This window comes from Lontra canadensis, unplaced genomic scaffold (genome assembly GCF_010015895.1).
Source record: "Lontra canadensis isolate GAN:19392208 unplaced genomic scaffold, GSC_riverotter_1.0 scaffold51, whole genome shotgun sequence".
NCBI classification, from domain to species: Eukaryota; Metazoa; Chordata; class Mammalia; order Carnivora; family Mustelidae; genus Lontra; species Lontra canadensis.
In genome coordinates this window covers 4355192-4370785 of record NW_022631045.1, presented here as the reverse complement: position 1 = coordinate 4370785, position 15594 = coordinate 4355192, and the positions used below count along the sequence as shown (strand labels likewise).

The 15594-nt window shown below is 36.3% G+C and overlaps 1 protein-coding gene across 5 annotated transcripts in view; it reads left to right on the top strand.

The window, feature by feature from the left end:
- The window catches only part of ELF1 (E74 like ETS transcription factor 1), a 106756-nt gene that overhangs the window by 86595 nt on the left and 4567 nt on the right, over nucleotides 1–15594 (top strand). For 4 of the 5 annotated variants that reach the window (XM_032873923.1, XM_032873921.1, XM_032873922.1 and 1 more), the window contains 5 exons: nucleotides 2633–2740; nucleotides 4307–4474; nucleotides 9822–9905; nucleotides 10845–11037; nucleotides 12181–12630. In XM_032873923.1, the coding sequence (XP_032729814.1) occupies nucleotides 2633–2740; nucleotides 4307–4474; nucleotides 9822–9905; nucleotides 10845–11037; nucleotides 12181–12630 (1003 nt within the window). The remainder of the gene's footprint in view (nucleotides 1–2632; nucleotides 2741–4306; nucleotides 4475–9821; nucleotides 9906–10844; nucleotides 11038–12180; nucleotides 12631–15594) is intronic. The other variant, XM_032873924.1, reaches the window with a different exon arrangement.

Genomic DNA, 15594 nt, shown 5'->3' with positions numbered 1-15594 from the left:
GCTAATCTGTTCCAGAGAAGTTTTAAAGTACATGTATGAAAAGCTTGTGGGGTTTATTATTGCCAGAAGAAATTTTTGTCATCCATTTATTGAAGGGCTGACATTTTCTTTGTTTTTAAAAGCTAGATGCACTTTTTTTGGTTTTCTTTCCTGTTTCTTGTGGGACCTACCCATTTATTTTGCTTTTCTCAATCTAAGCACTGAAGCTGAATGGAATAAACAAAGTTTTACAAACTAGCATTGATACTAAACATGTTTAACTTTCCTCATATTTTGAAATACAAAAGGTGACATGATTTCTGTATGTAGCTGTAGAATGATTTCTACTGTATAGTAAGTTAAAAAGACAAGGGTGAGGTAGCATAAATAGTGTATTACTTTTTATTTAAGATAGGAAAAAGAATATAAGTGATATGTCTTTGCTTATATTTAAAAAAAAGAAAGATAAACCTCAAAACTAATGAAAATGGTTTCTAACAGGAAAGAGGAAGGGACGGGGATAAAAAAGTAGATTTCCTAAATGTACTTAGTTTGGGGGTGCCGAGGTGGCTCAGTTGGTTAAGCCTCTGCCTTTGGCTCAGGTCATGATCTCAGGGTCTTGGGATTGAGCCCTGCATCGGGCTCTCTGCTTGGCAGGGAGCCTGCTTCCCCCTCTCTCTCTTCTCTGTCTGCCTCTTTGCCTACTGTGATCTCTCTCAAATAAATAAATAAAATCATTTTTTAAAAATTGTACTTAGTTTTGTTATTTTTACTTTGGAAACCTGTAAACATTTAACATAATTATAAAACAACACTAAGTCCAAAGGAGGAAAAATTAGCAATCTAAAAATTGAAGCACACTAAAACAAATGAAACTAATTTCATTATTGAGGGGTGGCATAATCATATAGAGAAGAATTACTTAAAGTGGTTTCTTTTGGTGGGGGGATACTCAGGTATCTCAGTCGGTTAACTGTCTGCCTTCAGCTTAGGTCATGATCCTTGCATCCTGGGATCAAGCCCCGCATCAGGCTCGCTGCTCACCGGGGTCTGCTTCTTCCTCTGTGCTCTCTCTGTCTGTCTGTCTCTCTCTCTCTCTCGCACTCTCTCTCTCAAGTAAATAAAATCTTTTTTAAAAAAAATTAAAGTGATTGTTTAAAAGATTTCATTTATTTATATATTTATTTAGGGAGAATGTGAGCTGGGGAGGGGTAAAGGATGGGGGGAGTGTAGAGGGAGAGAATCTTAAGCAGGCTCCACCCCCAACATGGGGTCCACTGTGGGGCTCCATCTCACAACCCTGAGATCATGACCTGAGCTAAAATCAGGGGTCAGACTGAGCCACACAGGTATCCCTAAAGTTATTTTTTAAGGCTGTGCATTTCCTAACAAGAAATAGCCTAAAAAGCAAAAAATTAAAAAAGCTGCTAAGGAATCTTAAATTGTTCTCAGTAATTGCAGCTTGTGTGAGTGTGTGTATATGAGATAGATGTTAGGGTAAAATCAAATAAGTAATGAAGTTAATGTCATAAGGAGCCAAGATTTATAGAGTAAGATTAGATCTGCAATTGTTAAATTGCAAAGTTAAATAACAATTTTATAATTCTCTATAAATTCTATGTAAATACATGGTAAAAATACATAATTTTAGAAATAAATTCTGTAACACTAAATTTGAATTGAAAATACTAGTATGAACTCATGATTTATTTTCTTCTTTAAAAAAACAAAAACAAAATATTTTTTAGCCAAATATGGGACAACTTAAGCATTAATAAGGACAGTAACTAATGGATTGAGGTATATCTAATATGTTTATTTTTTAACTTATTCTTTTTAAAAACTCATTTATTTTAGAGAGCGAATGGGGGGAGGGGCAGAGGGAGAGAGAAACTCAAGCAGACTCTGCTCTTGAGCGTGGAGCCCAACGTGGGGCTCAATCTCAAGACCCTGAGATTATGACCTGAGCCAAAACCAAGTTGGATGTTGGGGCACATGGGTGGCTCAGTCGTTAAGCCTCTACCTTTGGCTCAGGTCATGATCCCAAAGTCCTGGGATCGAGCCCCACATTGGCCTCCCCACTCAGAGGGAAGCCTGCCTCTCTCTCTCTCCCACTCCCCCTGCTTGTGTTCCCTCTATCGCTGTGTCTGTCTCTATCAAATAAATAAATAAAATCTTTAAAGAAAAAAAAAAGAGTTGGATGTTTAACTGACTAAGCCACCAAGGTGCCTTCCCCCTCCTTTTAAAAAAGATTTATTTATGTATTTTACAGAGAGAGAGAGAATATGAGCAGGGGGAAGGGCAGAAAGAGAGGGAGAGGAAGAGAAGCAGTAAAAAATGAGAAATAGTGGGGTGCCTGGGTATCTCAGTCAGTTAAGCATTAGCACTCTTGATCTCAGCTCGGGTCTTGATCTCAGGGTCATGAATTCAAGCCCTGTGTTGGACTCTGTGCTGGGGGGCCTACCTAGAGCCTACTAGGAAAAAAAGAAATAGAGAAATATTTAATAGTCATATTCAATCTAGATTTTCTCTGTTGATACAAAGTATATATATAAACCCAAGTATTAAGTGATGTTCAAGAGATCAAAACCTGTGTGTTTTCAAGCAACAGAGGTCTTATAGCTAACTCGTGTTTTCTTCAAATGTATTGTAGTTGAAGCATCCTGTCCTAATGGGGATGAAACGATCGAAACTATCGAGGCTGCTGAGGCACTCCTCAATATGGATTCTCCTGGCCCAATGCTGGATGAAAAACGAATAAGTGAGTGATTGTGTGCCATGATTGTTCATATTAATATACTTGGAAAAGTTACTCTTGCCATCATCCTCTGTTAAATGGCAAATACCAAGAGACCAGAGAGCATGTTTGATATGTTTTGTGTCCCAAGCACATTTTAAGAAACAATACTAGTGAGGGACGCCCACGTGGCTCAGTTGGTTAAGCAGCTGCCTTCAGCTCGGGTCATGATCCCAGGGTCTTGGGATCAAGTCCCAAATCAGGCTCCTTGCTTGGCAGAGAGCCTGCTTCTCCTCTCCCTCTGCCTGCTACTCCCCCTGCTTGTACTCTCTCTCTCTCTCTCTCTCTCTCTCTGATAAATAAGTAAATAAAATCTTTAAGAAAAAATACGAGTTGAGACACCTTTGCTAAAGTATTCAGTTAAACAAGACTTCTTTTTTTTTAATTGAAGAAGGAAATTTTTAGGAATAAAAACAATTTATTTAGTTGTCAAATAACAGATTAGGCAGAATTTATTCTCGTAACCTCATTGGTGAAAGTATTAGAGCATTTATGGCCCAAACTATTATAATTTAATGATCTGTATGAGTATTCATCAGTGAATAGGCAAAATTCATTGAAAAAATTTCTAACACCTCATAGAAGAAAACTCCTTGCCACATTATTGATCTGCTTTTAAATCCATGTTTCCTTTGGGCTTTTCTGACAAAGTGTCAAACTCGTAAATTAATTATTACTAAATGAATTTAAGATGTGGTTGAGTATTTTCTGTATGCACAGCAGTGCATTAAGCAATAATGTGATATACAAATGAACAGATAACTGTTTTTTTCCTCTCAAGTTTACAGATTAATTTTGAAGGTAGTTGTTTATGTAAAAGCCAAAAATAAAGGCCATGGGAGGGATAGCAAAGTGTTCTGGAAGAAAAGAGTACTCTGGCTGAGACTTTCAGAGACAGGCTTTATGGAAGGAATGTTTTAACCTGAACTATAAAAGACAAATAAGCTTTTAGTGGTTAGAGGAGATAAAGAGAATGGGTTGAGCCAGGGAGACAGACCTGTAAATAAGAGGGAAAATGTTTGAGATAAAAATGGTTTGGTATAGCTGAAGTATAAGGTTTGTGGTAGGTAAGGAGATGAGAGTAGAAAGGTAGGTTTGATCTAGATTGTGTGAGCTTCAGATGGCAGGCTATGGAGTTTGGCTTGTGCTTACCATCTTTTTCCTCTATAAACTATGCAAAAGGTCAGTTTTATTTTTCTAATAATTTTCGGGTATAATGTTTTGTATAGAAGAATTATATGCTCAAATCAGACAGGTTTCAGAGAATAACTTCAGCAGCAATGAGAGAAGAATGGAGAAGAGAAATAAGATAAATTGGTGATAAGAAGTCAAGAAAGAAGGGCATTGAATTAGTCCTGTCAAGCCTGTCTGACTTAGGGTGCCTAATTTCAGACAGAGGAAATAAAAAGGAAATAGATTTCAAGATTTTATTTCTACTTTAATCCTCAGAGAAATAAGAAATTATCTGATGAAATTAGTTTGATTTATAATACAAGTTTGATTATAATTAGTTGATTTTGTTTCCATTAGATAATAATATATTTAGTTCATCTGAAGATGACATTGTTGTTGCCCCAATCACCCATGTATCCGTCACATTAGATGGGATTCCTGAAGTGATGGAGACTCAGCAGGTTCAAGAGACATATGCAAACTCACCAGGAGCATCATCACCAGAACAACCTAAAAGAAAGAAAGGTGGGTGGTTAATTTGTTTAGGGCAAACAGTCCAATTTTGATGTGGAATCTAAACATAATTTTTATTCAAGGGTATTTCTACACCAATTAAAACTTACATAAGAAAAAGTGAGGGTACAAAGCATAAATTAAAAGTTATTTATCTTCACATTAGATTCATTAAAAAATCAGTTTATTTGGTGTATCCTGCAGAAATGGGGTTTTCCAACTTTTTAAAGCCTCAATTTTTTATCTAAATCCTTTTGTCCAAACTCAGAAAGAGCTTGGGTAAGGGCACTTAGTTTCTAGCTTCCTTCCACAGGACATAGTTTGAAAATCACTAGCTTAGATTCCAATATAAGATTCCAGTGGGAAAAATAATGAGTTGGAAATCAGTAGGTAAGTGATTAAAGAGGAAAATACTAGGTTTTAATTAGATTTAAATTTCAAAGGGAATTTTTCACATTTCACTCATTAGGACCATATCTGCATTCTAAAGTCTGACATTCTTTCCATCTCATTGCCTTCTGATTCTCCTCCAGTTTGCGTAATATTTTGAATTTAGTATCTTGGTTAATCACCAGCCACCCAGTAACCTAACTTCAGATGAAAGTAAGGGAAAGTCCAGGAGCCCAAAGTGAAGAGGAAAATGAAAACAGAGTGAGCCGAGGCTGCCGCATCTCTGAAGGGCATCTCAATGGGTACGCCACTCTGATTGCCCATGCAGAGGCCGAGGCTTGTGTCTTGGTCCAGTGCAAGATGAGGTCACCAGAGACTTTAGCCTGTCATCGGGATCCTTGAAAGGCTCTCCCCTCCTGGGAAAAACAATCTACCCATTGGCACAGAAAGGGGTCATGGAAGTTTATATTTCTCAGCTGGGCCTCTGAGTGGAAAAATTCTTTCTGTGAGAATTCATAATCTTAGGCTTACTTTAATCTAGATTTATGATTAGATTTTAAATGATCACTGACTTCAGAAATTCCCACCCAAGTAATTAACGTAAGAGTGACCCCAGACTGGCAATATCGTTGGGGTACTAAGGCAGAAGCTCATGTATAAAACTGTTCTGGCAAGTCATACATTTAAACCCAGGCTGACAGGATTTCCTCAAACAAAGCCCTGTTGAAGGTGAGCTCACATTGCAATGTTACAGAATACAAAAGATAGAGAATCCCTGAACGAGGAGCAGAAGACATAGAAGATTCTAGCATTCTCTAAGAACTTCAGATAAAAGAATTATCAAATAGAAACTTTGAGTGACTGTGACTACAATTATTAAGGCAAAAGAAGGAAAAACAAGGTCAAAGAATGAGACTATTACAAAATACCAGGTACAACTTCCTCTTCTGGACAAGATGGAATAACAGAACCTGATTTGGCAACGATTTGGAGATATGGCAACAAAAACAAAAATTAGTGGGACTACATTAAACTAAAAGGCTTCTGCTTAGGAAAAGAAACTATCAGCAAAATGAAAAGGCCACCTACAGAACGGGAGAAGATATTTGTAAGCCGTATATCTGATAAGGGGTTAATGTCCAAAATACATAAGGAACTCCTACAACTCAATAGCAAAAAACCCAAACAACCTGATTAAAAAATGGGCAGAGAACCTGAAAAGACATTTTTCTAACGAAGACCTACAGATGGCCAACAGGTACCTGAAAAGATACGCTCAACATCGCTACTTGTCAGGAAAATGCAAATCGAAACCACAGGAAGCTATCACCTCACACCTGTCACAATGGCTATCATCAAAAAGGCAGGAGATAACAAGTGTTTGCAAGGATGTGGAAAAAAAGAACCCTTGTGCACTGTTGGTGGGAATGTAAATTGGTACAGCCACTATGGAAAACACTATGGAGTTTCCTCAAAATATTAAAACTACAAACACCGTATGATCTAGCAGTCTTACTCCTGGCTGCGTATCCAGAAGAAATCAAAATAAGATATTGAAGAGATGCGTGCACTCTCATGTTCATTGCAGCATTAAAAAAACATAGGTGGACCTTGAGGGCATTATGTTAAGTCAAATAAGAGAAAGACAACTATTGTGTGCTATCATTTACGTGTAGAATCTGAAATAACCAAACTCGTAGAGGCAGAGAGAGATGGTGATTGCTGGGGAGTTAAGGAAATGGGGAGATGTCAGTCAAAGGGTACAAACTTCCAGTTATAAAATGAGTAAGTTCTGGGGATCTGATATACGGGATGGTAACTTTGGTTTACAGTACTGTATTATATCCTTGAAAGTTGCTAAGAAAGTAGATCTTATATGTTCACACCCAAAAAAACAAGTAGTTATTATGTGAGATGATGGTATGTTAGCTAACCCTACTGTGGTAATCATTTTACATCATAGAAGTATATCAAATCATCATATTGTACACCTTAAAAATACACAATTATATGTCATCATATCTTAATAACGCTGGAAAAAAGTTTTAATAAAGAAACCCCCAGAACTTGGATTTACCCTCCTATTAAAACAACTAAAAATACAGACAACGATGTATGAAACAGTGCCTCTAAAGACATAAGTCAACAAAAGCCAGTGATCCCTGAGAAACAGGAAACAAATGAGGTGAGCCCTATGATGACCCCAGCTTACTGCATGGAGAAATTTATTTATTTATTTATTTTACAAACAGTTTGGCAGTTTCTTAAAACATTCAGTGCATACTTAACATGTGACCCAGCCATTCTTCTACTCAGTATTTACCCAAATGAGATGAAGTTACACATTTGTAGAAAAACATCTGCATGAATGAATGTTCTTAGCAGTTTTATTTGTAGTTACCCAAAACTTGAAACAACCTAAATGCCTATCAACTGCTGTCTGGATAAACAGCTTTGTGGTGTATCTATGCAAGGAAATAGCACTCAGCAATAAAATAGAATGTACTGTTGATACATACAACAAAAACAATGAATCTCAGCATAATTATGCTAAAGGAATTACTTACACACCATATATATATGTATATGCATACATATATATGTATGTATCTCTTCATCTAAAGTTGTGGGAACTGCAAACTAACCTCTAATGACAAAATCTGTGAGTATTTGACTACCTTTGGATTGGGCAGAGTGGGAAGGGTATAAGGATTACAGAGGGGTACAAAGTACTTTTGGGGGTGAAGAGTATATTCACTATTTTGAACATAGTGATGGTTCCACAGGTCAATACTTACGTTGGAAGGTACCAAACTGTAGATTTTCAACATATGCAATTTCATTTTATGTCTGTCATACTTGAGTAAAGCTATTTTTAAGGTGAAGGACTAACATTCTAGTTAGGAAGACTGATGGGAAAGGAACCCAATAGAACACATAATATATGGGTTAAACAGAAGATTAGTCACTGTTTAAAAGAGAATTTGTGAGCTCTAATATAGATCTGATAAAGAATAAAAAGTATGAAAGAGTTTGAGATGTGAGGATTGAATGAAAAGGTCTACATGTTTAATCAAAGCTTCAGAGAGAGAGAATATGTAGAGTGAGGAAGAGACCGTATTCCAAGATAATGATTGAGAGTTTTCCAAAGTGACATAAATCTCAGCATGGTGAATCCTGAGTAGCATAACTGTCAAAGAAATCCAGGCCTAAATACATTATAGTAAAAATGCAAAACACCACCCCCCCAGCCCCCTCCAAAAACAAACAAAAAAAGAAAATACCAGGGAAAAACTACATTACTTGAAGAGGATTGATTTTTAGATTGGCAGCTTAGAAGCTCCCAGTAGAGGCTGGAAGTGTTAGGTATCTTCAAAGTATTGAGAAGAACTAACTGTCACCCAAAAATCCTATACCCAGTTCACGTAGAACTCACATGAAGCTATGCCACCTTGACTGGTAAGGAAGATGATGGAAAGGGTGGATATTGGGTAGGTTTACCAACTGTCTCTGTCTTGACTAAAACTAGTGGTGAAAACAGTGGGAAGAAGAAAATGCTATCTATCAGAAAAAGTTGGAAAATAGAAGGCATAAAATAAGATGGTAGGAGGGATGGAAGCTAACTGAAGTCTTTGCTCCTAATATTTGTTACCATTGACACAGTCACCCAGAAGTATCTGCCTCATGAATGGTTCTCTGCAGATGTCTGCAGTGATGGAAATGGAGATACCTGGCTGATTAGGTTCTCTATTTATGCATTAAGAGGGGCCTGAAGAGTTATCCTTTTGATCCACTTCTCGCTGATTCTTATTCACCCTAACTTCAGAAGGGTGTTCCTGTTTGGTTTGGGAATGTGTTGTTACTAACCTTGTGATTTTTAGCTCTGGTATTCTGTTCTGCTAAGTTATTGCCTTATATTATGCTAACCCAGAATTCATTCTTGTGATCTGGACCAGATAGACTCTGCCTCAGGAATATTAGGGTAAAGGGGCACTTGGCTGGTTCAGGCGGTACAACATGAGACTCTTGATCTTGAGCCTTGACTTTGAGCACCGAATTCCGTGGAGAGGTTACTTAATTAAAAAGAAAAAGAAAAAAGAATGCTGGGGTAAAATACACTAAGGTATCCATTTATAATCTTCATTGTTTTTTAGGTACAGAATGCTAGTCTGTTCAGATAGCATGATCATCTTAATATAAATCCCAGGCAACATTGCCACCAAGTTGTGCTTCTAGATAAATGGCCAGAAGAAGATCACAAAGCTTTAGAATAGTTGGTTGACCCAAACTAAGTCTGAACATACTACAGTTAGTGTTGTCAAAGTGGAGTTAAAGATTGAATGGCACATAACTATAATGTTTGTTTTGCTGTGAATTAAAAGAAGTATAGAAAAATGAAAGGTTTCAAAATACAGGGGAAAATAAAAGTTGACTATGTAGTTTACCAGAATTTTGCCTCATGCATTTTTTGTATCTCTAGAATTTTGGAAAGTTTCCAGTATTTAGGAACTACCTGTATGCAGATGAGAGAAAAGCTGAAAATTGACTTTTCCTACTGTAAAATACGTATATAACCAACAAACAGATAAACCTGCATGGCTTATTTTTTGAGCCCAAGTCTTATCAACATCAAGAATATTTCCCCCAATTTTAAGGAAGCCATGTCAGTTTTGTTACCTCAAAATGTTTCAGACTTAACCTCATTTTTATAAATGAGCTGATGTGTCATTTCCTACATAAAATTGTTTGTGATCTTACCTGTACTAATGATAAGTTTTCACTGAAGTTCTTTTCCTTTTGAGTAAACAGCATTTTAGGAAACCAGTATGTGTAACACTGTGTATGTGTGTAAAGTACTTGGCATTTGAAATTTTGGATAAATGACCAAATAGCATTTATAAACAGCTAAATTGTCCATTTTATCTCACTTTTGATGGCAAATCCTTACACAGAGCTGTTCTGTTTTCAGGGAGAAAAACAAAACCTCCACGCCCAGATTCCCCAGCCACTACACCAAACATATATGTGAAGAAGAAAAACAAAGATGGTAAGGGTAAGTACAGTAATTCCCTTACAATACTTACGGGTCAAATAACAGTTAGATTGCTTTAAAATACCTACATATCATAAGTAAAATCAACCAGCTCTCTTGACTTATTGAAGTGGATCTTCTTGCTGCCAGATGCTTATAAGGTATAGTTAGGGGATGCCTGAGTGGCTCAGTTGGTTAAGCATCTGTCTTCAGCTCAGGTCATAATCCCAGGGTCCCGGGATCGAGTCCCGCGTTGGGCTCTGTGCTCGGTGGGGAGCCTGTTTGTTCCTCTGCCTCTGCCTGCAGCTCCCCCTGCTTGTGTTCTCTCTCTCTCTCTCTCTCTGACAAATAAATAAATAAATAAATTTTTTTTTAAAAAAGGTAGAGATGGTACTTTCTATAAATAGATTCTGGTAATAATGGAGCCCAAGAAATCCATTTAATAGATTTTTCTTACATACCTGTCAAAATAATCTGTCCTTTAATATTGAGCCTTTTGGAAGAGTTCAGCCAGGTTAGCTTTTCAGTTCATAGACACTTTATAAGATTGTTTTGGAGTTCTGCTATTTTCATAATTGCTGCCCAAATTTGAAGAAGATTGTTAAAGCCAATCCACGGGCTCTGATACAACGAGAACAACTGTTGAAAGGTTTTGTACAACACTTCTTCATTGGTTCTTTTATGTGATGGCTCTTAAAGAGGTAGGAAAAAAGTCATCTCAAAGTGCTTTCTTCTCAAGTCATCATAAATCTAATTGCCAGTATTGATCCATCCAGACATCTGATGTGGAACTAATAAAAAGACCTATATTAGATCCTAAAAATTATCACCAGTGCTAACCAAGTTGCGTAATATTTTTGTATGATTATAGAGGGAACTTATAAAACTTTTAGTTGTGTTTACTTTTGCTCTTTTCCAGTGAAATTTTGGTCAGTTAAACAGAAATTGCTTTTGTTTCAGGAAACACAATTTATCTCTGGGAGTTTTTACTGGCACTGCTCCAGGACAAAGCTACTTGTCCTAAATATATCAAATGGACCCAGCGAGAAAAAGGCATTTTTAAACTGGTAGATTCCAAAGCCGTATCCAGGTTGTGGGGGAAGTACAAAAACAAACCCGACATGAATTACGAGACCATGGGAAGAGCTCTCAGGTACGTGAAGTTTTTTGTCGTTCATTGTGTTAAGAATATTTGTTCCTAAATACTAAAAAGCTAGGTAACTTCTAAAAAGGTAGAAGATTACAAAAATGTTGAATTTTATTATTGAAGAGCTAAAACCATGCTACTTATAGAAATCAGTTCATATTTAAATTGAAATCCTGTTCTGATCTGGGGAAATGTTTTTCTTAAAAAAAATCTTCATGCAAACAACAGATACTTTACTTGTAAAGGGATTAGAAAATGTGAACTATCATCAGGAATTATAAATTGACCATGGGGCTCATATGTTTTGAGCCCTTAAACTTGAATTCAGCACAAAATTGAGTAGCGGTAATCAGGTACTTAATAAGAGGATGCATTTTTTAAATGTAAATATCAGGTATGATCTGTATTATGTTGGAATAAATGCTTCAAGAATAATATTAGATACTGTGAACATTTTGAACTAGGTAGGTTATCATTTTATTCCGAAGCTCACTTTTAGTGTGTTTTTCTGTGATCAGGTTATCTATTCTTAAAGATATGCATTTGTTTGAGAAAGAGTTATTAGATAACCTTCTTAAACTAGAACTATTTAGTTACAGTTTGTGTGTATTTGTTTTTTTAACTCACACTTTTTAGATTCTTGATCTAATTAAAATCAACGACAAAATTTGAGTCACTTCTGTTTGTACATCATTAAATTTTATATGGAAAACTGAATCAGATTCACTGAATCAGATTTAAACTGGTAGGGACATTATAATAAACGACGGAAGGAAAATAAACTCTGGAGGTTTGTAGTAGATTTTATTATTCCAGCAAATTGGAAGAAGGGGAGACAAAGGAAGAAAAGTGAATGACTAGGATAATCCATGTGTTCTATCAACAATCCCCTCATCAGAATTGGTTTTAGGTTTAGTTGATAATAAGGATTTTTCTTTATCTGTGAGTATATGTGTTTTACACTTATATAGAAAAAAAGTTCAATTATACTATCTTATAAAAAATAACTGCTTCATTTTGAAATTCTTCTCCCACTTGTTTCCAGCTTAAAACCTTTGTTTATGATTAAGGAACTTTAATTTTGTTGAACATAATTTTAATTTATGTTTAACCAAATAAAGTATTGTTAAAATTGTCTGTTTTGAATAGGTACTATTACCAAAGGGGTATCCTAGCAAAAGTAGAAGGTCAACGCTTGGTGTATCAGTTTAAGGAGATGCCGAAAGATCTTATTTATATAGACGATGAGGACCCAGGTTCCAGCATCGAGTCTGCGGATCCATCACTGTCTTCAACAGCCACTTCAAGTAGGAACCAAGCAAGCAGATCGAGAGTATCCTCAAGTCCGGGGATAAAAGGAGGATCCACTACAGTTCTCAAACCAGGGAATCCTAAAGCTACAAAACCCAAAGATCCTGTGGAAGTTGCACAGCCATCAGAAGTCCTGAGGACAGTGCAGCCCACACCATCTCCGTACCCCACCCAGCTCTTCCGGACTATTCATGTCGTCCAGCCAGTACAGGCTGTCCCAGAAGGAGAAGCAAGCACCACCAGTAGCGTGCAGGACGAAACGTTAAATTCCTCTGTTCAGAGTATTAGGTGAGAAAACTAAAGTTACTGATGCATGTGTTTACGTGATGTTTCTGACCAGAGTCATCATTTGTTGATGACTCTGGGTCGGGATTCAGAAATGAAAATAAAAGTCATATTGATTTTTAAAGCTAGAAGTCTTGTTCAGCAGAATGGTTTCAGCAGCTGTGTGTATTACATCAGCCCTCTGATTGTATCATTGATTTCTTATTTTTAAACTTTGTCATTACTTGCTGCTATCCTATCCATTTAAATCTTGTCCACTATACCTCTGTATAATTCGATAGATCCCTACAAGAAGGGATCCACATATTAGAAAATCCAGAGAATGGTTTCAGATCCTTTTTTTTCAAAGTCAGAAGCTATAAAAATTCTACATAAGCGGACATATCATGACCTGCATTGTAGTGAGTTCCAGGAAATAACATTATTTTTTTGGGAAGATTCTATCATGGAACAGTTCTAAAGTTTAAAGAGGTAGGGAGGCCAAGAATCTAAGGTTCACTTTTTCACGCTTTTAGAGTGGCAGAAATTGGAAGAATAGTTTTTTAGCAATCAAATCAAATTTTCCTCCTAGCTCCAGGAAAGATAGGAAAAACAAATTGACCAAAGAAAACCTCATCAGCTTCAGACTGGTCTTCTGCAGAATTTGGAAGGCAGCTATGCTCACCACTATACCACCAACGCCCGCTCTTCTGCAGAATTTGGGACTGGTCTCACTGCTATGGGATGGGGGAAAAGGAGGAGGGCAGAAAATTAGATGGACGTTTGCAGTATTTTTTTCCCTTTACTATCATGAGTTTCCAGAATATGAATTATAATAAAATATAGGAGCCCTTCCAAATCCAATAAAAATGATTCTTTGAATACTTTCATTAAGTGACTTCAGTCTCACAGTCTTACATTCGAATATTCCAAAATATAAATGCCGGCGTTTTGTTCAGTTGATTTTGAAGTAAGAAACAGTACTCGGAATCAAGACAGAGTTAGATATTCCCGTCTTCCTTGTATGGTCCATTTAAACTTTTGGCATCATGAAAATTGACTTGAAAGGAGTGTAAAAATTACATTTTCCCCATTTTAACTGGACAGGAATGATAAACTGTTATGAAAGGAGTACTTATTTTTCTATTTGCCTATTAATGTTTCGTTTTCCTCTAGGTCAATTACTGGTTATGTGTGATGACTGAGTATCTAGTTGGTATGATTCCTCTCGTTGGTTTCTAGGCTCTTTGTCATCTTATCACTGTATTTCTGTTGATAGGAAACAGTACATGGCCACAGCTAATCAGAGGGGATCCCTTTCTTAGAGTGATTCCGTTATTTTTAAGCATCTGTAATCAGTTTGCTTTTTATACCTTGAGGATAAAATAAATGCCTGCCCCCCCATAAAAAAATCCCACATACCTGTAGCTCTGAAAGGTAAAGTGTGATACTGAATTGGATGCAGTGTTACTCTGAATGGCAATTTCTGATTGATACTCAGTGCCAGATATTAAAACACTATAATACACTCCCTATCCATGATTTGCAAACTCTTTTGGTGTACTTTCCAGAATTTTCATGTCCAAGGTCCCTGATTATTCTGGATTATTCTGTGGACTCCCTGCCTGCTTCCTGCCTCTACTGTTTTTTCTCTTCAGTTCAACCTATGCAAAACTCTTAGTCACAGCTTTGCTATGTTACCTTCTTGCAGCTTTTGTTAGATCTGTGTTGCACATAGAGCGCAGTCAAATTTCTGGAGCATCAGCTACCAGCTCTCACTCTCTACTCGGATTCCTTCCTTGCCTTCTAGCTAAAGCTGCCTGCTTGGGTGCACCACAGTCTGGTCAGTGAACCAGGTGTTGCCATTGACTTCAATGCCCATCTCCTCCTATACATTTAAACTGAAGGAGCCATGTTTTACTCATTGCTCTTCTCCTACCACTTAACCTCATGTCTGGCACATAGCATCCCTTCAGATGTACAGAACTTATTTTGAAATAGTGTCTATATTCATTCTGTATCTCCTCTCAGAGTAATGAGTTCTCTAAGTGGACTGCTTATATAATGAAGAAATAACAAAACTTAACTTGTCAGACTTTAAAACAAACTTCCTTGTTGAAAAATCATTTTATATTTATGTGTATGTATATACACATATTCTTCATCATTCTTTTGACTTTTAAAAATATTCTTCTTTCTTTTGGGTGTACTTCTATTTATATCTTCCCCCAAATCCTACTTATTTTAATGTAGTTAAACCTTTTATGGAATGCATTTTATTCCCTGAAATAACTAGATGAGGAAAGGCCAAAGTTAATGAATAATAATGCTCTTTGAAGACTGACACCTGCTGAATGTAGTAACTTGGGTTTTGCCATTGTTCCTTTCCATTATATAGAAAGAAAGAAAAGTCTGAAATTTCATGCAAATTGTACATATTACTCTGAAATTTTATTGTATTATTAGAATCATTTTTCATTAGATTAATTCCTTGCTTAGCACTTTATTTTTTGTCTTTTTTATAATTACTCCAAATTTTCATTATAAAACAAAATATCGACAGTTTGAAATAGTACAATGAACACCTATTTACATCCTTTTAGATTCACAGTTGATAGTGTTTTTGCCTTACGTGTTTTCACTCTGTATTTATTTATAACCTCTTTTCTGTTGGGCTATTTGTCAAGTAAGTTGACATCCTTATGACATTTCACTCTCAAACATTTCAACATCCAGCTTTTAAGAATAGAGAGATTGTCCTAGGTAATCAGGTTATCACTCCTAAGAAGGATAAGAGTACTTTGGCTATATTTTTCTTAATTTTATAACTACTTATTACTAAAATCAAAGACCACTTAAAGATTTTTTTCTGTAGCTAAGATGGAATATATATGACTTAAAATTAGATTATTAATGTAACAACAAGAACTGACACTTTCAAAGCACTCTCTGTATTTCATACACTTTTCCATATATTAATGTCTAATA